The 22,682-nt window shown below is 57.9% G+C and overlaps 1 protein-coding gene across 3 annotated transcripts; it reads left to right on the top strand.

Moving 5' to 3' along the window:
* Positions 1-4,679: 4,679 nt before the first annotated feature.
* On the top strand, positions 4,680-22,360 carry TP53I11 (tumor protein p53 inducible protein 11). Of its 3 annotated transcripts, none has more exons than XM_036860755.1 (8): positions 4,680-4,903; positions 16,077-16,144; positions 16,950-17,109; positions 17,738-17,796; positions 18,008-18,056; positions 18,414-18,510; positions 19,523-19,624; positions 20,102-22,360. In XM_036860755.1, the coding sequence occupies exons 3-8, from the start codon at positions 16,981-16,983 to the stop codon at positions 20,233-20,235; spliced, it is 570 nt and encodes a 189-aa protein (XP_036716650.1). In that variant the 5' UTR covers positions 4,680-4,903; positions 16,077-16,144; positions 16,950-16,980; the 3' UTR covers positions 20,236-22,360. The 3 variants fall into 3 exon arrangements, with proteins under 3 accessions (XP_036716650.1, XP_036716651.1, XP_036716652.1); XM_036860756.1 differs by lacking the exon at positions 4,680-4,903 and adding an exon at positions 4,984-5,147; XM_036860757.1 differs by lacking the exon at positions 4,680-4,903 and adding an exon at positions 13,983-14,001.
* The last annotated feature ends 322 nt before the right edge of the window (positions 22,361-22,682 follow it).

Below are 22,682 nucleotides of genomic sequence, written 5' to 3'. Positions count from 1 at the left end.
ATCTGACTTGCAGCAGTGTGAGCTGTGCCCACAAGGGATAGTTCATACTCTGTTCTGAGTTTTGGAAGCTGCCTCTCTCATACCAGCACAGAGCAACAGGTGTCCTGGGCCCCCAGACAGTGACCCCACCACCCGAAGCCAGATGGTGGAGGCCGGCTTTCCCAAAGACAGTCACATGCACCTCCCTGCACCGCCACTCACCACCATTGTCGCCTGTTCATTCATTCATTGAGTCAGTGAACATTAATTGAGCACTTACTGTGAGCCAGGCTCTGAGCTCAGGACTTACAGGTCGTGCCTCACTTAATCCTCCAAGTCCCCTGTGCCTCAGCATGATTCATCTCTTTCCATTTGACAGATGAAGAAACTGAGACTCAGAGAGGCTGAGTAACTCGACTAAGGCCACAGAACTAATAAGCAGAATTAGGGCCTTGACCCTAAATCCAGGATGGTCTAACTCCCAAGTTCTGCTCTCACCTGCCCCCTTGAGCTCTCCCCAGTGGAAGCAGAAAAGGGCTGGCTGTGGTCCTCCGGTCCCAGAGCTGAGCTGCCACGTCCTTCCTTTAGAAGGGCTGAGTCTCACTGCTTCCACCCGCATCCTAATGGGTTGTCTCTCCCACAGGTGAGGAGCTGCATGACATTCTGCGGTCCTGGAGCAGCAACGGCAGCGGTGGGGATGATTCATAGGAGGGAGGGTGGGGGTGGAGGGAAGGAGGCCTGGACAGTCTCCCCGGCGTGGAGGCAGGGGCCAGGCAGGGTGGGGGACGCCTGTCTCAGGGTCCCTGAGCTCCCAGTCCCCAAAGCTGTGCTCAGCCTGGGCCCGCTGGAATTGCAGAGGAAAGACCCAGAGGTCTTCTTACCAGACAGGCTCACAGGGAAGAAGGACACTCTAGAGGAAGTGAGGGGAACCAGCAAAGGGAAGTGGCAGGAGTTATGAAAGCCCAGCTCCTCTGCTTCACGCTGTGTGCTGGGACAGTGGCTCTTTCGGCCTGGGCCAAGATGGTGCTCCTTGTGGCAGTTTCCACCACCTCCTGGCTTGACAGATTTCACCCCAGAGCTACTTTCCCAGTTTACCAAGCAATGGCACCTCCGAGGCCCTCTCCCTCCCTCCTTCTTCTGGGCTTCCTACGAATAATATCAGTAACAGTAGTCTACTATGTGCCTTCTCTTTGCTAACAGCTTAACATGTATCCTCTCTCTTAAACTCCCAATAACCTCTAGGAGATAGGCTCTACTATTATCCCCATTTTACAGACCAGGAAACTGAGGTTTAGAGAAATGAAATCACTAGCCCATCCCTAGGATTTGAACCCAAGTCTGTCAGCTCCAAAACCCCTGGGCTCAACCACTACAGGCCTCTGACAACATCTTTTTCCTCTACACGCACCGCCATCCCCAGGAAGGGGTCCCTGGTAAGACCTATCCCCTGTCCCTAGCCCCAAAGACTAGGCCAAACCCTCACTCCCCCCAGCCTCTCTCATCATCTCTTGGGTGCCAACACTAGTCCCACTGCTGGCATCTTTGAAATCTAATTGCCTCTGCGTTCTTCCCCGGGGAGTCACAATCCACAAGTGATTTCTAGCCACAGACGCTGGCATTCCCTGTGCCCACTCCACCTTCCAACACCCACCTGCACGGGCGCACACACAGACACACAGCCACAGAGGAGGTGCTGCCGCCCCTGCTGGCTGGAACCTGGGCAGATGGAGGCCCAGCTGCTCCCAGGCTCCTGTGGGAGGCTGGAGGGGAGTGACCCTCCCCCAGCCACGGCTCTGGGCTCCACCTCCACCCCACCCCCACCCTCCTGGGGTTTTGAGGGAAACATTTCACAATAATGAGAATCACAATAATAATGATAATAATAGGAATCAGCATCTCCAGTCTGCAAACCTTTTGCATCTCATCACCTCACGTGACTCTCACAAGCTCGTTTTTTCAGGAGCAGTAGAGGGTGCCACAGCTGGTTAGGAGCAGAGCCAGCGTCCTAACCCCCTTCTCTTGCCCTCTCAGTTAATGTTCCCTGGCCTGCACTGTAAATAATGATGACATCTCATGGCTACCACGTGTCAAGCACCTATTCTTGCCTAGATTTGGGGAGCACTTTACAAATGTCAGTTTTTATCCTCTTTACATTTATGTCCAAGGTAACTCAGAAATGTTAAAGGCAGAATGGCAGTCTAAAGAATGTTCTGAAGTAGAGGCACATCACTTTAGAAAATCATATAGGAAGGAAGAGAACAGAGCTTTTAATGGGCTCTTTAGGGAAAGTGGACGCCAGGGGTAATGGAGAATGTCTCTTCCTTCTCCTCCGGCCCCCCCAAGCACTTTGGCTGTTACTGTGAGTTGTTTCCATTGCTGCGCTTGACTCTTTGTGCGTGCATCTGCCTCCCAGGAGCTGTAAGCTCTTCAAGGACAGGGACTGGGGCCCCAACAGCCAGCACCTTGTCTGGCACACAGGAAGGGCCCAGTCAACATTGCCTCCTTCGTGAAGGATGATGGGACGGCTTGTGCTCACACCCTCCCATCTGATGGGCTTGGGAAACAAGAACACAGAATCAAGTCACCCAGAGCTCAAGGTTTATCCACATCAAACACCACCTAAGGCATGAACCCCTCCTCTAGCACCCTCATCAACTCTTCCTTGGCTTCTGCTTGCATGCTGCTAGTGACAGGGTACTCACTACTACTAAAGCAGCCCCTTCTGTGTTGGAGATCTTGGAGCAATTGTTATAAAGTCCCTCTGTCTATTGATAAAAGTCAGGCTCTCGGGTATATCCAGTAGTCACACCTAGGGGAGCACTAGTTGTGTCTCCTAGTCAGGGGGGCAATCAGGGGTAACACTGCACACAAGTGAGGCTGGTGCCTGCCCTTCAGCAAGCCAGAGCCCAGAATGCTGGGAAGGCAGAAGGAGTAACAAATGAATTCATCATCCCTGCTTGAGCCAGCTCTGTTAAGGCAGTGAGTTGAGACTCTGAATTGTCACAAAGACTACTATCAAGCCCTGAGACTTCAGTCAGGTGGATTTTGGGTCTGTGCTTCACCCAACAAAGCTAGGAACAATCCTGATCTGTAGTCATATTCATTCACTCATTCATTCATTCACTCATTCATTCATTATTGGCTATCACTGGCTGGGAGCAGGGATGGTGGCACTGTGGGCCACAGCACTGCCTCAGGATCAGAGTGTTACCTTGGTAATCAGACAGCTAACCGTCACTGGGTGCTTACTATAAGCCAGGCACTTCCTGTTTACTTCTGTGTAAAGGGCATAGCCTCTCCTGCCCAGTCACAGCTCCGGGAAGGGCAATGGGAGTCTGCTTGGCACACCAGCCCTGAGCACCTGGTACAGTCAGCACCCAATAAGCATGAGCTGCTGCCATTTAAATCTCCACAACAACCATAGGTGTTCCTACTATTGGTTGCCCCCATTTTGTACACTGAGAAAACCAGACACCTAGAGGTTAAGTTACTTGCCCATGGCCACACAGTTTCCAAAAGCCTGAGCCAGGATTTGGACCTGGGCAGTCTGCTTCCAGAGCCTGCTTGATCAACTCTTAAGGTACAGGTAGAAGCCTGGGGAACCACTCACCTTTCTCTGCCCCCTTTGCTTATCTTGTGAAATGGAGCTTGTCATCAACCTCGCCTTCCTCTTTCCTCCACCCCCCTCCCATTGTGACCATCAGCCAAGATAAAGAGATGCAGGTGTTCTTTTCTAGGAAGGAGGTTGGTGGGAGTTGGGGTGGGGAAATATATTACTAGTCACAAAGGATTGAAATGAGCTCAGAATCTTGGGGGGGGGGGAATTGCTGTAGAAATCTAGTTGTTTTAGGCTGAAAGGCTCCCAGAGAGCCTCCAGGACCCCCAAACTCCATTCTCACCCCCCTTGCCCTCCACAGGATGTGCGGACACAAAAGGTCTCGCCACTGTGCCTCCTCCCTCCCCCACGTGCCAATGAGCCCCAGCTAAGATCTTTGTCCCTTGACAGTGCAATTTATAGCAACATAGCTGAGGCTGGATTTTAGGCTGGAGGATGAAGGTGTGCATGTGTGTGCGTGTGTGTGTGTGGTGGGGAGGGGGGTTGATGGTGTCATGTTACTTGACAAAGTCACACCAAGCTAGGGGGGACTAGAAAGGGTGAGCCTAGGCTGGAAGCCAGAAGACTAAATGAAAGCAAACATTAACGACCACCGTCTGTAAAATGGGATCAATCATCCCGGCCTCATAGGTAGTTGTGAGAATCACGAGTTAATACTTGTAATTCCTTCAGCACATGGTGCCTGGCACGGAGCGGGCGCTCAGCAGACGGGGACCATTGTTGTGTAACTGTGTTATTACACACTTGGGTATCTACCAGCCAAAGCATTCCTTTCCGTTTTAGACACTGGCCTAGGCCCCAGGCGATACCCCAGGGATATTTAAGACAAGGTGGCTTGCCAACCTATGAGGGTGTTGATAGTCTCACGAAAGGGGCGCAGTCTTGAGAATTTGCCACGAAAAGTCTCCCTGGGCGGCGCGAGCCCTCTGTTCGGATTCCCAACCGCCTTCCCCCGGGGCGTGAGCGCGCCCCCCGCAGGCGATCTCCGGGAAAGCCTCGGCTGGGGAGCCCGTGGGCCCAGTCGCCCCAACCCTTCTCTCCCGCCCGCCCCGGCGGCCACCCTCGGGGGCTAGGCAGCGCGGCGCGTGGGAGGGGACGGCGCGCCATTGGCTTGTGCACGAAACTGAGAGGAGGGACCAGCTCGGGCCGCCAGACTCGGGCAAAGCCCCGCCGCGCTGGGCCCCGCGCGCAGTCCAGCCGGCCCTGCCCTGCCCGGCGCGGGCGGCGCGATGTGAGTCGCCCGAGGGCCCGAGAGTCCCCCTGGCACGCCAGCTCCGCGCAGCGCCGGCGCCAGCAGGCGCTAGGAACGTAAGTTCTGCTCCCCGCCGCCGCTTCGGAGCCTCGCACTTTCCCTTCCCGCCGCCAGCTGGCCGGTGCCTGCGCAGCGCAGCCCACTGGGGCTCCTGCGGCCGCAGGGACCGCCGAGGACAGAGAGGACCCCGTGCGCGCGAATCGGGCGCCCCAGCACCTCTTGGCGCTGGAGGGTTCTGCCGGGACTCCAGGGATTCCCCCCTCCGCGGTTCTCCCGGGCGCCGTCCCGCAGCCCCTTCAGGTCCTCTCCTTCGCGCTCTCCGCTTGCTCCCTTTCCTCTGACTCGGTTTCCCTCTCTCCCCCGGCTTCCTCCCTCCGCCGTCTCCTCCCTCTAGGACGGTTTATTCCGCCCTCCGCCTCCGCCTCTTGGGCTCGCGCTCTCCGCTTCGGAGCGAGGGAGAAACCGAGCGGAAAGCATTTTCTCCCTCCCTGGGGTCTGACTCGGTCCCCGCGCTCGGTTCTCTGTCCCCTCCCCCCTCCATCCCTGTGCCCGTCCTCCCTCCATTGTTCCCGGGTCCGGGGTGTGTGCGGCACAAACTTGCGAGTCCCCTTCCTCGCCCCCTGCTGGGTCGAGGTTGAAGGTGGCGGGGTTCCCGCTGCCCATAAGTCTGGCCCGACCTTCTGGTTCGGGAGACCGTGGGGGCGGGAGTGCTGGGCCAGAGCACCGCAGGCGTCCGGACAGCCAGGAGCTCCCGCCTGGAGCCCCCAGCCCTCTATGAAAGTGGGTGGGTATCTGGAGCTGGGAGATAAAGGACACATTGGAGGGGGGAGGAGCAAGACCGGGAGACCCCAGCCTCCAGGGGTGGGGGGAGCAGAAGCGGCAGCCGAGGCTAAGCCCCAGTTGTTGGGAGGAGGTTAGGGGATGGACAGGTGGAGACCGACGCTCCCCACTCTCTCCCAAGCCGCGCGCTCAGCGGACGGGGGCAGCGTGGTGCCATTGTCCTGGCGCTGAATAGCCTGGGACTGCCTGCCTTGGGCGGTATACTCGTACCCACTCCGGGGGTCCGTAGGGGAACCGCCAGGACGCCTCGCCCACCCCCGACGCCCCTATCACGGTTGGGACCTAGCTCGGCGTCCTCTCGCTCCGCCCTCCCCCGCCCCTACCCCGTCCCGGGCTCCCGCCGCCTCCTCGAGGCCCCGGGGGGAGCGGATTTCTACGCGGGAGCGAAGGGGACGGGGGCGGGAGCCGGGTGGAGGGTGGAGGCCGAGAACCCTGGGGCGTCTCTGTAGCCCAGAGCCCAGCGTCGACGGCCAAGGCCGCCTCGCCGCCGCACCGCCCCACCGCCCTGCACTTCCTGGTTGATTTCCTTCAGACAAACTTTTCCCGGTGGGGCTGCCCTGCGGGGAGAAGGCACCGGGGCTGCAGGCATGCCCACCCCAACTGAGAGGCCTCTTGGACCTCCAGTGTTGGTGGCCTGTGGAGAGGGAGCTGATGCCCTCTCTTCCTCCAGCTCGCAGTGCCAGGGACACAGGGATGGGGGATGGGGGAGGGGTGGGGGGTGGGGAGGGACAGGGACACAGGGATGGGGGATGGGGGGAGGGGTGGGGGATGGAGAGGGAGGTGAGAGGGTTGTTGGAGAGCCAGGGGGAGGCAGAGTCCATTTTTTAGCCGGGCCTCACACTTAGCCCAGGGGGAGCAAAGATTTTTCTTGTTGGGTTGTTAGTAAATAAGACTACGTATTCTCCAGGCCTCTGTTATCCCGTCTGTAAAAGGGGCCCTCTGCCCCCCAAGGTGCCCTCCTGGCCCCATTGTCTTGGGAACTAGCCGACCTGACTTCTCCTTTTCTGCCCACCTGCTGTCAGCTTAATCTGTCCTAAATTTGGAGTGGAGGGCTGAGGCCCAAAGCCTTCCACCCATGTTTGGCTGTCAGTACCTCCTGGATCCACAGCTCAGGCCCGCCACCAGCACCCCAAGTTCTCTAACCCCACACTCAACTGCCTCCCCTCCCCCAAGATCTTATGGTAGCCCCCCTCTGTGTCTGCTGGAGGAAGGGCCTGCCAGTTCAGGGGCTGGGGGTGGGAGGAACAGTGGAATTGACAGTGACCTGTGATATTCACACAGCCCTGAACTGTTCTTTACTTTCTTTCATTTATTGAACAAAATGTTTGTGAGGGCTAGGCCAAAAATGATTTAATGAACAAAGTGCCAGATACAGTCCTAGGCCCTGAGAGACAGCTGTGAACAAAATTAAAAGATTCTTGCCCTTCTGGAGCTGACACTTACAGTGGGGGAGGGGCAAATAACTAATAAAGTAAATAAGCAAATTATATAGTATATTGGGAGGTGAGGGGGAAAAGTTGAGTGTTGGGGGGTGTTGAGGCCAGGGGTGAGGTCGCCATTTTAAATAGGGTGGTCAGGGAGGTCTCCCTGAGGAGGTGACTTACGAGCTAAAGTTTTGAGGGAGTGAGCTGTGGGGATAGCTTCAGGGACTAAAGATCTGGCTGAGAACAGCCTGTGCAAAGGCCCTGAGGCTGGAATGTGCCCGCTGTATTTGAGGAACTGTAAGGAGCCAGTGTAGCTAGGGTAGAGTGAGCGGGTGGGGAAGACACAGGAGACAAGGCTGGCTGAGAGGGGATAAGCCTCCCCATTTCACAGATGAGGGAGGTGATGCTCAGAGATAGCATAAGTAACCCCAGGGCAAGCTGCCTAGGAGTGGCAACTGCAGGGTGGGGTGCCTAATGTTCTGACTCCTAGCCCGTAATAATTTTCCCTTCCCCCTGCATCTCAACCATTTATTCACAACAATGGTTGTGCCCCTCCCCAGGCCAGGCCTGGCCAAGTGCTGGGGATATGGAGGGGAGCCACCCAGGCTTAGTACCCCAGGGCGCTCCATATTCTGCAGCCTGTTGCCAGCCCCCTTCCCAGGTTCCCCTTGCCCACCTGTTGTCAGTACACTCAGGGCAGCATCTTCCTCCTGAGCCAGAGTGACCCTAGTTCTCTCTCTTCCCATTTCCTTCCTGTGGCCACTCCCTTGTAAGCACCCCACTCTGTATCCACATGTGGCTTCTACAGGGGGACCTGTTCTGAAGTTGGTATGGTCAAGGGGGAAACTGAGGCAAAGAAGTTGAATTTCCTTGTCTGAAAATAAGAGCAACATTATTTTTGAGCGTTCACTATAAACAGGAATTGTTTTAGGAGTTTTTTGTGCATCTTCTCATCAGTGGGAGGTGGGTGTCATTATTACACCCATTTAACAGAAGAGGAAACTGAGGCCCAGAGAGGTAGTATCACTGGCCCAAGGCCATGCAGCTAATAAGTGGTGGAGCCAGGATATCAGCACAGGCCTTTTGAGTCATGCCAGAGCCCCCCAAACCCTGGGGGAGATGGTTAGTTCTGGACTGTGGTTCTGCCCCATCAGGGTACTGGGAAAAGGACAGGGATCCTTCCGCTTGCCTCCCCCAACCCACCCAAAGGGCAAATAACTACTTGCTTATGAAAAAGTTGGCTCAAAATTGTGGGGCATCTCTTCACAGAAACTCCCTTCCCACCCTTCTCTCCTCCTCTCCAAGTTTCTGGGCATCTACAGGCGTGGGGGAGGTGGAAGGAGTGGGAGGGGAGAGGGATATGGCCACTGCCTTTTCACAAGAGCTCTGGCCTCATGGGATCTGGAAGCCAGAATGTCCCAATAACCATGGCCCCATGGGATCTGGAAGCACCAGCTGCCTTTGAGGGCCCTGATGTGGTCGCTGCGCTGAGGGGGAGGCTGGCCCACTCCTGGGTTGGAAAGGACAGGAATTCTCCATGTGTTCTGCCCTTTGTGAGTGACAGTAGGGACAGAGAAGCCCCTCTCAGTGACTTCTGTGTGGCAGTGGATGGCCATCCGAGGCCTGGACACCCCCTTGCCCACACAGCAGTTTCAGAGGGTGAGGCCCCCAGGGATGTCCCCTCCTTCTTGCCCCTTGTCCTGCCCTGCCCTCTCACCCTCTCCAACACAGCAGGGAATGTTTATTTTTTCTGTCCCTGAGGGCTTGGAGATATTTGTGATGAAAATGTGGGCTTTCCTCTGTCCTTCTGGAAATTAGGCAGCTTCGAAAGAAAGAGAACTGGTAGAGAAATAGCAAAATGTGTGTTTCCAGAGCCAGTGAGAGAGGTGGTAGGACTTGGGGGCGGGGCAGCTTGTGCTGGGGTCTTTGCTGGAGTGCGGCTGGTGAGTGACAAGGTTTGGAAGCCAGATCAGGAATATCACAGCCAGGAGGGGCCCTGGAGACCACACTTCCATTTTTCAGGGGAGGAAGCTGAGTCCCAGAGCCCGGCCCTGGCTTACCTGTGATGGCAGAATCTGTTGGTGACCTCAGCTGTCCTGTCTCCCAGCCCAGTGACTCAGGGCTCAGCCTTCCAGCTTCAGTCAAACCTTCCATTGCCAGCTCCTGTGTTCCTGGAGTTCTTGGAAATGGGGTGTGGAATCCCTTTCTTGACTACAGAGCTTTGTCACGGGGACTGGTTTGTACCCCAGCAGGTTCGCATCGTGTTCTTTCTTCTCCCCCGCCAGTTCTACTCTGTCATCCTTGCCCTTGACACAGAGCCCTGAGCCCGGTGATGCTGGTACAGAGAGAGATGGATGATGCAGCCCCACCTTCCACTGGCTCACCGGCTACTTGAGAGACAAGGCCGCCTAAGGCAGGCTGGCCTTTAGAATAATTGCACTCTGCTCTCGAGGGACACACTGCAAGGAAGCCCTGCCACGTGGCAGCCTCGCCTCAGCTTCTTCCCTTAGCCCGTGTACCCTGAGGAAACGCCCACCCGGCAAAACCTGCACCCCAGAGGCCACTGTGATAATGTCGGTGATGCAGCTGTGTGACTTCCTAGTTTAGTCCAACCCTGCTGACAACCTAGTATGTCAGGCATTGTCACCCCATTTACAGTGAAGGAATGGAGGCTCCAGGAAGTTAATCTACCCAAAGACACAGGACTAATGATACAGAGATTTGGACCTTGAGATTTGAAATTCACTCTGCCTGAGGGCCCCGGTGGAGGGTTCTGGGCTGGCGGTTCTTTAGACCCCATCTCGCCCAAGGGGCTGATGGGCTGCCCCAGGAAGGGACCACAGGAAGGATGATGCAGGCTCTGGACCCTCCAGCCCCCATGGTCCCCTTGCTGGGGCTCTCCCTGCCTCCCCTTCCCTCTGCCCAGGGCCGGGAGGCTCCGTCTCTCACTGCCCCCACTCCTCTGCTGCCCGTCCCAGACCCCATTTCCAGCTATTTTGCACCAACATGATAACTGAACAATGGGTCTCCTTGTAGCCCTTCCCAGGTCCTGCTGGAGTCACAGGGCCTTAATCCAAGGGAGGCTGGACCCCAGGGAGGGGTTCAGATGCTGGCAACCTGCCAGGGACTTTCACGGGGAGATGCGATGGGGAAGATGGCTTAGAGCTTAGTTCTTTTTGGGTGTCATGTTCACCACACCACACCCCCACCACACGCACATGTACACGTGCGCTCATGCACACGCGTGCACACACACCAGCTCCTCTCTGAATATCCAGTTAGGCACAGTTAACTTAGTTTGAATTTCGGCTCTGCCACTTACCCCCAAGAGACACATACGTAAGTCACTTGGGCCTTAGTTTCCTCATCTGTAAAATGGGAGTCATAGTACAGCTGTTCTCATAGGGCTATGGGGGTTACACGGAATTCCTGGTCTAGAAGTACTTGTCCCCTGCCCCCTTTCCTTGGGAGGAAGTTTTGGGGGCATTTCTTCTTACCAGATGGGGAGGGACAGGTATGCTGTCCCTCCAGCAGAGGGTCTTGTTTGCAAAGGAAGCGGTTCTTGGCTCTGACACTCAACAGCAATGACTCCCCCCTGAAACACCGGAGGCCCGGCGGCTGGTGGGTGCTCTGGGCCCCAGGCCCTTTCCTCTCCCCCAGCCCCTCCTAAGCCAGCCCTCATGGTGGCACATTCTCCATGAAGGGGACAGCTCTGCAGTCCATCTGCTTCTATGGAAACCAGGCTTCCTGGGAAGGCTACAGGGGGGTTGGGAGAGGTCCTCCAGGACTGGCTTGGGAAAGATGTCTCAGCCCCATCGGCTCTGCTGCCAGGGCAGCGCCTGGACAGCCACCCCTTTAGTGTTGTTAATTGCTGTCCTTCGGGGAGCGCATACCAGGGACCAGGCCCCTCCACTGCCTTTTCTCAGTCTGTCTGATCACACAACCCTGTGAGCTAAGAAGTCGTCGTGTGGTTTCACAAATGAGGAAATGGAGGCTCAGAGAGGTTAAGTAACTTTCCTGAGGTCACAGAACAATTCAGAGAAAGAGTTGGGGGTTTGAGTCCAAGTGTGCCTCATCATTAAGTATATGCCCGCCCCCGCCCCTCCCCTGACACCTGTAACGCGCTCCTCCCGTCCCCTCATGAGCCCTTCGCTTCCTGGTCCAATCTCGAGGCTCTGCTTGGCCTCTGTGCCATCATGGCCCCTTCTGTCTTGCCGCCGCTAGGAGCTCTTTGGGGATGTTCTTTTCTGGCCTCAGATGAGGAAGGAGGAAGGGGCTACACGGGGGTCAGATCTTGGCCAGCAGGGGGCCTGAAACCCTTCCCCCAACTTTACTCTGTCCCGAATTTTCGTTGAGCTCCTCCCATGCCTGGAGCTGTCCCGGCCAGGTGAACAAAACCATCAGTAACCCCTGCCCCGTGGCACTCACCTAGAGATGGCTGCAGCTCTCTGAGGTGGTAGTGGGGTCTCACCCAACGTTCTCACCCAGCCTCCAGTCATCTCCTGGGCACCCCAGATGCCAGGGAAAACCCCACCTACTCTCCTGGAGTCTTCAGCACCCCCTGACCTGCTTGCGCACGGTCACCTGGCCAGAGGAGGTACCGGATTGGAACCCAGCTCTGCCTGACCACAAAGCTCCTTCCCTGCTCTCCTGTGTCACCGGCTCATGTGTGGCCTGGGGCAGAGCTCGCCTGCTCTGGGCCTCAGCTCTCTGGCCTGTCCAGCGTGTGTGTGGGGCAGAGCCTCCCCTTGGGCCCTGCCAGGTCTAACTGAGTGTGATCCTGAGTGTTGTGGGTAGAGTTAGGGAGACCTGCTTGCCTTGGCCTGACCATCCCTCATTCGCCTCTGCTGCCAGAGTGCCTCTGTGTCCCAGCGGGGCCAGCGGGGAGGTTCTCAGGTGGGCACAATACCAGCCCTGCCTTCAGATCACTGGGTCTCGGGGAGGCCAGCTGGCCCTGAAATGATGAGGAGGATGGGCCGGAAGTGGCCCTGGCCGCCACTGAGGGTCCAGAGAGGGGAGGGGCACTGTGCCCTGGGAAGGCTCCCTGGAGGAGGGGGCGTGCAAAGACCCTGAGGAACAGGGGCCATCGGGATGGAGGGAGTGGAAGGCAGTGGTTCAGAAGGGAGAACAACTGTTCAAAGGACAGTGATTTCCCAGTTTACTGGGAATTGAGGTCAGAGAGGCTGGCCAGGGGCAGAATGCAGAGGGTCGTGAACACTGGGTCTGGGGGCTGCAAGCCGCATTTTCCCTTCTCCTTGCCTGGCAGGGCCTCCCAAGTGAGCATCTAGGAGCAAGGGCAGCCCTCCTCCCAGCACTTCCCCTAGCCTTGGGCAGCCTGGCACCAGCCTGGCACCCGGGGGGCCCTTCAGGAGGCAGTGGGGCCTGGGAATGGAAGCATGACGGCTGTGACAGGCAGGCTTTTTCCACTGTGCACGGCTGAGTGAGGAGAGGGAAGGAGAAGGAGCGGGGCCCTGCCTGGCCCCGGGCAGGGCACTTTGCCACGAGGTATCGCCTGTTATCTCTCTCCTCCAGCCCTTCTGCAGCGTGGGCCTTCTCATTAGCCCCATTGCACAGGGGCAGAAACTGAGGCTGGGAGAGCTGCGGTGTCCTACAGAACCAGGATTTGAACCCAGGTCTGGCTGTCCCAAAGCCAGTGTTCAGCTGGGGTACAAGGAGGGAGTGGGGGAGCTGTCCTCTGTCCTCTCTTAGGTTAAAATGGGGCCAGTCCTACCTGGAGTGACCTTGAAAGGGAGGAAAGTTCATGGGCAGATCAGAGGGGGTGTGTGGTGTGTCTCGGCGGTGGGGTGCTTAGGCGCTGCTGTGCGCACACGTGCGTGTGTGTGTGTATGTGAGTGTGTGAGTGTGGCAGCTGCCCGCCTGCCCTCTCCAGGTGGGGTCCAGTCCTGCGGGTGAAGGAGCAATAGGACGCAGGTCTCAGAGCACTTAACTCTGTAGGGCCAGGTGCTGGGGACCCTGCTCCCTGGAGATAATGTTTAAGATCTCACTTTCCCTGGGAGGCCGTAGGGCCCTTTGTTGGTGGTGAGCTTGCTGCTGGGCTCTGGGCTCTGGGGACGGCCGCAGTGGGTCCCACCAGCCCAGGCACCTGATGGCTGTGCCTGAGTGATACCGGACGTCAAATGGAGCCCAGGACCCTGTAGCCCCCCTTCTGTACCAGCCCTGGGCCTGTGGTGCCGAGGGGAGGTCTGTGCCTGTGTTGGTGGGGAGGGACCATCGGGCAGAGGAGGGCAACCGACCCTCTGAGCGGGGGTCGCTGACACAGCCCAGGCCTGGTGTGCTGTGGCCCGAGTGTCAGCCTTACGCCATGGGATTGAGGTCTGGGGGCTTTGCCCAAAGGGTGGAGACGTTAGGAAATGCTAGTTAGGCCCCTCTCCTGATCCTCCCTGGCCTCCACCCCGGAGCCCCTGCCACATGGGGGACGTGGGGAGGAGGGGGTGTCTGTGTCTAAGTGCCCACGTCAACCAAGCACTTGGTACGGGCCAGGCACTACCCTACGCTCTTCACGGAGGTCACATCTTGTATTCTCACAGCATCCCTATGAGGGAAGACCCTTTGCCTCCCCAACTATGGATGGGGTGACTGAGGCACAGAGAGTGTAAGTGACTTGCCCACAGGCACACAGCTAAGAAGTGGTGGCCCTGGGATTTGAACTCAGAGTGTATGGCTTCTGCAGCTAAGCTCTTCTGGCTTTGGCAGTTAGCTGGCACTTTATAAAATACTTTCTGTCCATTATTTTGCTTCTGCTTTGACCAGGCCTAGGGAAGATGTAAGGGTTGTTGTTTCCATTTCACAGATGAGAAGACTGGGGCTCAGAGAAGCAACTTGCTCTGATTCGTGCCTGACAGATCAGCATCCCTGTCCCCGCTCAGGCTGTGAGCTACTTAAGGGCAGGGACCCAGTCCCACCACCCCCTACATGGCTCACAGCACATGCTCACTAAATGCAGTCCTTTCATTTAAATGTGTAGGTGCTGTGCTGCGTGCTCTTGACCAAGCTTCTCCTTTTGCCCCTGGATCTCTAGGAGCTGGGAATTACAGCTCCATTTCACAGATGGGGAAAACCGAGGCTCAGAGCAGTGTGACTTGTTCACTAAACATAGGGGCACAGCAGGACTGAGTCAGGCAGCCTGCCCGACCTGGGTGAGAAGGGTTAAAACACTATGGAGACCTATATGAAGGGCTAAAGTCAAGTCTGAGCATACCTGGTGCTGGCGAGGATGGGGAGGAATGGGAACACTCATGCACTGTGGGGAAACGGAAATGGTTCACTGCTCTGGAAAGCAGTCTGGCACTTTCTTCTAGAGTTAAACGTAGATTTACCATATAACTCAATATAATTCCACACCCAGGTATTTACCTTCGAGGAATGAAAACTCATGGTCACACCAAAACCTGCACATGAATGTTTATAGCAGCTCTATTCATAATTGTCAAACTCTGAAACAACTCAGATGTCCTTCAGTGAGTGACAGGGTAAACGAACTGGTATGTTGACGCCGGGTACTGGTACATTGATTCCCACTCTCCTGCCGAGAGGAAGGGACCGTCCATATACACAGCAGCCTGGATGAGCCTCAAAGGCATGATGCTGAATGAAAGAAGCCGGTCTCCACGGTTATATACTACATGATTCCATTTATGTAACACACTTGAAAAAACAGAAACAAAACTATAGTGACAGACAACAGATCGGCGGTTGCCTGGGGTCAGGGGTGAGGGGAGGGTCTGACTGGTGATGCAGCTGCCCTGGGTCCTGATTTGGAGGCGGTGGTTACCTGGATCTATACATGTGCTAAGATTCATATAACTACAGTCCCCAAAGAAGGTTCATTTCACTGTATGCAAATTAAAAAATAAAAGGCCAGAGGGGAGGCCGGAAGAGGAAGGGTGGCGACCAGCTTGCCTGGTGCTTCCTTCATGGAGGGATGGGTGAGGGGCCAATGGCTTGCTGGCTCCCGGGGGGCACCCTCCCACGGGTCCACCTGGCAAGTGGGAGGGACGCCAGGCTGATCATAGCTTCTACCTGGATTCACCAGAAGGTGATAGCAAGCGGCTGAGGTGTTGTGACAGTGCCCGGGCCCCCCCGAGGAGCCTGGTTAAACCCTTGCTGCCCCGGGCGGCTGCCCCCGCTGACCAGCATCAGGCATTCATTGAGCTGCCTTCCTGGTCACCACCAGCCGCCGCCTCCCATTCCCCGGGATGTATATACGTGGGAGAGGAAAGCATAGCTGCCCCTGTTTTACAGGTGAGGAACTAGGCCAGGGGGCTTAGGAGGGCAGTGGGGCCTGGACATTACTCACTAAAGACCTCCAGTAATGACCTTGGCCATTATTTCCAAACTCGAGCTGGTATGCTTCCTGCCCAGTTCATCCAGTGTAAAGCCATGTTTTCCAAACACCCCACCATTTGATTCTTTGTTCTGATATTTATTTGCTGGGTGCTCTATTTTGTTCTAAGACACTGGGTCTTAGTGTCTTAGAGGCTGGAAAACTGGAGGTGACCTGGGGACATTTCTGTGCCCTGCCTCTGGCTGGGGCTGAGAGGGTGAGACTTGCCGGGGGCCACACAAAGACCTGAGTCTGATGCCTGGTTGGGGGGGGTCCAGCAAGCCCACCTCAGGTCCCTGGTTGAGAGATAGGCAACTTCTGAGCCTTGTCTGTTATCGGGGGTGGTTTTCCTGCCTTGCTGGAGAGTAGCTGTGGGTGAGAAAGAGGTGCAGGGATATGGGAGGCACCCAGCACTGGTGCGGCACGTGATAAGGTGGGGAGTACTACCATTTTTCAACCCGGTCTTCTATCGAACCTCATTGAACTTGGTTTTCTCATCTGTAGAATGGGTGTAAATAGTACCCATCTTGCAGGGCGGCTGTGATCACAGGAGCCCCCTCAGGGCCGGCTTCTGGAAGCCTTTACCTCACTGTGGTTTACACTGTTGTCTCCTCCACATAGATTTTGTTCTGACTGAAGGTGAGGACGGCCACTCAACTCACATCAGCGTCTCCACTGCCCGGCACACAGTAGGTGCTCAAGAGCTGGTCTGAGGTGGAGCTGGGGGGAGGCCGGAGGTTGGGTGCCATCAAGGATCGTGGGCAGACCTAGGGGGGTGAGGGGAGAGCAGGGAGGGGCAAGGCCCGGACTGCTGCCACAGAGCCCTGTCAACTCTCCTGGCCATCCCTCCTCTGGCTCAGCTGGGTCCTGGGGTCACCCCCTCCCCTTCTTTTCAGTGCTGGCAGGTTAGAGGGAGGTTGTCTGGGAGGGTGGGTGGGAGGGCTTGCTGGGCAGAGGAATTGTCTGGGCAAAAGTTCAATGGCGGCCTGGACTCCAGAACTCAGGAGCCCTACCCAGGCTTGGGTAGACCCTTCCCTCTTCTGGCAAGGCTGACCCAGACCCCAGTTTACCCCCTGCCCCCAGGAACCTTTGGATACAGTCTCTATCCAGGCCTGAATGCCTTGTCCTGGGCCTATACCTCCTCCAGGGCTGTCTGTAATGCTCGCTCCGGCCTGGTCATCTGGGGTGTACCACATCCACTTAGGCCAGATGGGCTGGTGGAGCTGGAAGGCCTTAGGACCATCTGCCCTAACGCATTTTACAGATGAGGAAGCTGAGGCCAGGAGAGGGCAGTGACTTGACCCTTTTTAATCACACAGTCGGGTGGTTGGGGAGCCCAGTACTGAACTTGGGCCCTCAGATTCCTCCTCCAGTGTCCACCTGCTGCCCCAGGTTGACGGGGAGGCCTCCCCAGGCCCTGGGCTGGGGTCTGGCTGCCCTCTGAGATCTGGAAGCTGGGCAGGACCCGTGGCTGAGGCTGGTGTCTCCCTGCAGCCCTCCTACAGAGGCCGGGCCCCAGGACAAGATGGCAGCCAAGCAGCCCCCACCTCTCATGAAGAAGCACAGCCAGACGGACCTTGTGAGCCGCCTGAAGACCCGCAAGATCCTCGGCGTGGGCGGGGAGGATGACGATGGGGAGGTCCACCGCTCCAAGGTGGGTAGAGCTTGGAGGAGGGGCCTTGAACCAGCCACATGGGGGTCTGCCTCTGAGCACCAATTTGGGGAGGCAGATCTGGCCCACTGTTTGGGGAGAAGAATAGCTGAGACCCATTATAGCTGCAGGGAGCCCCCAGATTTAGCTCATATTTTCTAGGAATCTAATGGATATGTCAGAGGAATAGTAGCAATAATGAAAATGGATCGTTAGAGTTAGTTGAGTGCTTATTATTTGCTTGCTACGGCACCGGCTACTTTATAAGCATTATTTACCTTGGGAGATATAGGGTCAGTTATTAACCCATTTTATAGATGAGGAAACTGAGGCTCAGAGAGGTTAAGGACTTCCCCAGGGCCACACCAATAAGTGGCAGAGCCAGCCTTCAAGCCCACATCTGGTAGACCTCTGAGCTTTCATCCTCAGCCACTGTATTTTCAGCTTCCCATAAGCCCCGGTGTCAAGAGGAGGAAGAGAGGGTGTGCCTCAGTGTGACCCTCCCGGCCTGGGTGACCCTTTGGCTAAGCAGAGCCACCTGGGCATCCAGGGGCCTCTGGAAGGGGGTGAGTAGACTGGGCAGGCAGAGCTGCGTTCAGCCTGGTTGCCTCTGACCCCTCTGTGTCCACAGATCAGCCAGGTCTTGGGCAATGAGATGAAGTTTGCTGTTCGGGAGCCTTTGGGGCTCAGGTGAGCATTATGAGTTTGGTGGGGGGCAGGGCTAGGGGGAGGGGCTCATCAGCCTTGCCCCTGTGTAGTCTTGTCTTTGGTTCCATCCCGTCAAATTCCCTCCCCCAGACCAGCCATCCCTGGGCATCTTGGCTGGAGAGGGAAGGGTCCTGTGGGGCCTGGGGTGGCAGCAAGGGGTCTGGCTCTGACCTTCCTCTCCACGCCTCCCCAGGGTCTGGCAGTTTGTTTCTGCTGTGCTCTTCTCCGGCATTGCCATCATGGTGAGTCCCTGCCCCACCCCTGGGACCTGGCCCCCTCCCCTGCCCTGGGACCCCTGCTGCCTTTCTCTGCACGACCATCATATTGAAGCCCCATCTGTCCAGACTCTCTGGCTGCCTCCATGACCTGTTCTCCTGACACTTATCCCCACCTGTGCCCTGCCCTGGAGCATCCTAGCTCCCATGGTCCTTGGTCCCAACTCCTTGTCCCTGGAACCTCAGATCTTCTGTCCTGGTATGGAGGGGTCGGGGGCAATCAGTGTCCTGACCCTGGGCTGCTACTGGGGAAAGGAAGGAGATGTCCAGGGGAAGTTTCCACAGTGAGCCCCTCACCCTGAGCCTCCCGCCCGCTGTCCGCAGGCCCTCACCTTTCCTGACCAGCTCTACGATGCAGTCTTTGATGGAGCGCAGGTGACCAGCAAGACCCCCATCCGCCTCTATGGCGGCGCCCTCCTCAGTGAGTATTGCTGGGGCAGACTCTGGGGAGGTGATAGGCAGCCGAGGGACCAATAGGGGCTGAGGGAACATGGGGAGCCTTCTTTGTGCTGGGGCTCCCCTTCTCAGAACCCACGCTTCAGCCACCAAGTCTGTCTCTGCTGGGTGTGTGCTGCCATCTTGTGGCCACTGGTAGAATGTCCCCAGTGGATTGGGACTCTGTCTTTGGCATCATCTGGGACAAAGCACTTATTGAGTGCCTGCTGTGTGTAGTGCACCACCTGGGCATTGGGGTAGAGAAATGAAAGAAGCCCAGGCTCCGCCCTCCAGGGCCTCACAGCCTAGAGGAGGAGGCAAAATCAACACAGTGTCTGTAAAACCCTCACCCTTGGACCGCCCACTTGAACCACTTCTGTCTCCTCTCCAACCTGAGTCACACGCAGCAGTGCCTGTTAGGAAGCTAAATGACAGCATTTAAAACCCAGCACTGGTGGTGTCCCTCCTCTTCTCCAAAACATTCTATGGCTCCCTATTACCCGCAGACTGAAGTCCCAGCTCCTCCCGGTCTCTGATATTCAGGGTCATCTGTGGGATGGATCCAGCCTGCCTGCCAAACCTCCCTCCCCCACATCCCACGGTGGGCCCCGGACTCCAGCCGCACCTCCTGAGGCCCAGTCCCCGTTTCAGAAGGCCTCCGCGACTTTGCAACCCAGTTTCCCCAGCCTTGTGCCAACTGCACTTCTACTCGACATTCAAGGGCCAGCGCCAGTAGCTCTGGGGTAGGGTTGGGGGTGGGGACTGGGATGGCTTCAGGCCCTTCAGCCACGCAATGGGAGAGCTAGTGTTACGGGGTTATGGGTCACGTTGGATGACGGATGAGTTTTAATTTGAGCACCGGGAGTGGGGGCAGGGCATGTCCGGGATCCTGGCTACTTTGTCAGAGGGAGGAGGACCAGGCCCCCTGCCCGTCCCCCAGGGGGGCGGGTGGGTCAGGCTGCTCCGCCCCCCACTCCCCTCTCTGTCCCCCACCCCAGGCATCTCCCTGATCATGTGGAACGCTCTCTACACGGCTGAGAAGGTCATCATCCGATGGACTCTGCTCACCGAAGCTTGCTACTTCTCGGTCCAGTTCTTGGGTGAGTCCTGAGGTGGGCAGTGATGGGGAAGCTGATGGGGTACAGGGTGCGGGCAGCTTGGCCCCTGGCCTCCCAACTCTTGCCACTTGGTTTCTGGGAAGTGATGAAAACCTGTGCGAGGGGGAGGGACGCGTGTGGCTGGGTTGACCTGTACACCTGCACACCTGTGCTCACGTAGCTGATATGTGCCTGTATCCTCCTGCATACACACCCGTGCACCCACAATCCACTGCTCACTTGTGGACCCAGCACAGGTGTGATGGCACACACCCAGTTCTGCCCACATGATCGCCCCCTGTACCTGCCGCGTGGGGCGCATCACAGAAGACACATCTATGGGGTTGGCAGCTGATAGGATGCCCCAGCTCAGGGCGGGGGCCAGTCAGGCAGCCACCCTGGGGCCCATGGCATCCCGTGCTGGGGGTAAGGGATAGCCCCACCTCTGACCTGTGTCCCCTCCTGGCCTCTCTCCCACAGTGGTCACTGCCACGCTAGCCGAGACGGGCCTCGTGTCCCTCGGGATCCTGCTGCTCCTGGCCAGCCGCCTCCTTTTTGTCGCCATCAGCGTTTACTTCTATTACCAAGTCGGCCGAAAACCCAAGAAAGTGTAGCCGCCCGCCGGGCCAGGGGGCCCCTCTGGGGCAGGGAGGCCTGGGGACCTCGGCTTCCCTTTGGTTCCGGAAGGCAGGAAGGACCCTGCCCCAGGCAGGCAGGAGTGGCCGCCTTCCTCTCCTCCTGGGCCCTCCCCGAACGCTGTGACCTCCTGGGCCCTCAGGTCTGGGGAGGGATGGAGCCTCTGCCCCCCATCCTTCCCCCCACACGGTGACGCCTCCCATTCACGGGTCTCTCGGCCTCTGGATCCCCTGGACAGATGCTCAAGGAAGAGCCTGAGTCACAGGCATCCGGCCGAGGCCAGGCTCTCTGCCCCTCTGTCACAAGACCCTTCTTTCTTGAGAGGCTGTGGACTGCCTCCTTGTCCTCTCCCTAGGCCCCCAGCCAGTCTAATGCCCAAGCAGCTGAACTTGGCTTCTGCCCATGCCTGGAAAACCTTAGAATTTGACCCTGGGCCCCTTCCCTTCCATGCGGGCGCTCCCCACATGCAGGGGACCCTCTGCCCCCTAAACACACAGCGCAGCTGCGGGCTGGCAGGCAGGGGTCCGTCTTTGACCCCTGGCACCTCCCTTTCCGCCTTCTGTGAGGTGGGCTGCAGGTAGCAGGGCCCTGTCCTCAGCCCCGGCCGCCACGGCCTCTCCTCGGGCCTCGCTCTTGGCTGCCCTGCCTCCACCCCAGCTCCTGAAGGCCCCTAGGTGCCCCCTCTCCCAACTGGCCTGGGTCCACACGCTGCCAAGGGCCTCAGCCACAGGCCGGCCCTGACAGATGGGCACCCGGGTAACCCCAGATGGAGGCCACCTGTAAGTGACGGGGTTTGTGGATGAGGAAGAGAGAGAAGCATGTCTTCATCACTTGGCATGTCCTCCAGGGTCCGACGTGCACCTGGCTCAGCCCCCTCATCCCCCCTCCCCGCCTCCCCAGGGTGCTTCCCTCTGGCCCTCTGGCCTGGGGTGCCTCTGAGGCCCGGCTGGGTAGGACTGGGTGCCCTTCAAGCTCAGCAGGGGCAAAAAATAGAAATATTTCAGCAAGCCGCCTCCTCTCGTGCCCATCCCCCATCAAATGCCCTGGAGGAGGCCGACAGCTGGCTCCCTCAGAGACGAAGACCCCTGCAGGCCCGGCAGCCTGTGTGCCCCCCGTGAGTCCTTTACCCGACGCCCCCCTTCCCTCCGGCACCCCAGGAATGGCAGCCCCCGTGTCCTGGGGACAGGTGTGGAGAGAAGCAGCCCCGGCCCCAGACTCGCTTCCCGTCTTGGAAGAGAGTGTCTAGGGGGCGAGATGGTTGGTCCTTAGGTGCAGCCCAGCTCTGACTGCTGTGCCCCGGGCCCTGCCCACGCTGGGCCTCGCTGCCCTCCCCCGTGCCCAGCTGTCCCTGCAGCCACACGTCCAGGGACACGGCCTGTGCCCAGCGGAGCACGGCACCACCGCTGTTAACACAGCCGAGGAGAGAGGCCCAGCGGGTTGGGCGCCCAAGGCTGTGCTGCTGGTAACCGCGGCCGAGCGGAAGGGAGGCTGGACACTAGGGAGGGGCCGTCCTCTCCTGGCCTCCATCCCTCGAGGCTGAAGTTCGTGCCTCTTCGCAGAATCCTGCCCCCAACCGCGGAGCCCCAGGCAGGCCCGGAGCCACGGCAGCCTTTGGGAAGTGGTATTGGCTGGTGGGCAGCGCCCCCAAGCCAAGGCCATGTCCTCTGCGCTGACCCATGCTTTTGGAGGCCTGGCTAGCACGCCGCCAAGCGGCGGATGGTCTGTCCTAATGACCGCTGGGCTGGGCGGATGGACTTCCCCCGGGAGGCTAGCAGGGCAGGGGGAAGTCCGGGCGCTGGAGCCGGGCTTTGTGCCGGGCGTCCGCGGGGGCAGAGCCAGCCAAGCTGAGGGAGGGTGGCAGGACCTTGTCCCCGGGGTGGTAATGCGGGCCTGCCGGGACGATGCTGTCCTGGCTCTGTCCCTCCTAAAGGTTGGGGAGAACCCAGAATGCCCCTTCCCCGGTTCACTCTTGCCAGCCTCCTGCCTCGGCCCAGCTTCCCCACCCTGCCCCCAAACCAAGACCACCTTTCCTCACGGTCACTATTTATTCTTCGTTCCTTTCTCTTTTTGTAAGAAACAGTCACAAAAACCAGTGCAAAACCATCAGTGTGGGCGTCCTGCTTTATATTACAAAAACTCCTCTTGATATAGAATATAAAAAAGGGAGGCTCACAGGAAATAAACTTGATAAATTAGCTCTGCTACCTACCGCAAGGAACACTTAAGAGTTTTCAAAATAGACTTTCGACATAGGACCCACCGGGGAGGGGAAGAGGGGGCTTCTAGGGAGATGGGAGTGCTGGGCCTCGGCCGGTTTGGGGGATCCTGTCTGGGCCCCTTAGGCATGGAGAGGAGAGCGGGGACAAGGGAGGCTGGGGAGGGGCCCCAGTGCCCAGCCACTAAGCAGGGAAGGTGGCCTTCGGTG

Source organism: Balaenoptera musculus, chromosome 8 (genome assembly GCF_009873245.2).
Source record: "Balaenoptera musculus isolate JJ_BM4_2016_0621 chromosome 8, mBalMus1.pri.v3, whole genome shotgun sequence".
Classification (NCBI taxonomy): domain Eukaryota; kingdom Metazoa; phylum Chordata; class Mammalia; order Artiodactyla; family Balaenopteridae; genus Balaenoptera; species Balaenoptera musculus.
Note: the sequence above shows the minus strand (reverse complement) of the source record. Positions and strands in the feature narration are given on the sequence as shown.

What these genes read in the sequence shown, in the direction of transcription:
- TP53I11 (XM_036860755.1), top strand. Translation starts at nt 16,981, where the DNA reads ATGGCAGCCAAGCAGCCCCCACCTCTCATGAAGAAGCACAGCCAGACG. An exon ending in CGGGAGCCTTTGGGGCTCAG is followed by an intron (nt 17,797 to 18,007) that starts GTGAGCATTATG and finishes ACGCCTCCCCAG; the next exon opens with GGTCTGGCAGTTTGTTTCTG. An exon ending in CTTCTCGGTCCAGTTCTTGG is followed by an intron (nt 19,625 to 20,101) that starts GTGAGTCCTGAG and finishes TCTCTCCCACAG; the next exon opens with TGGTCACTGCCACGCTAGCC.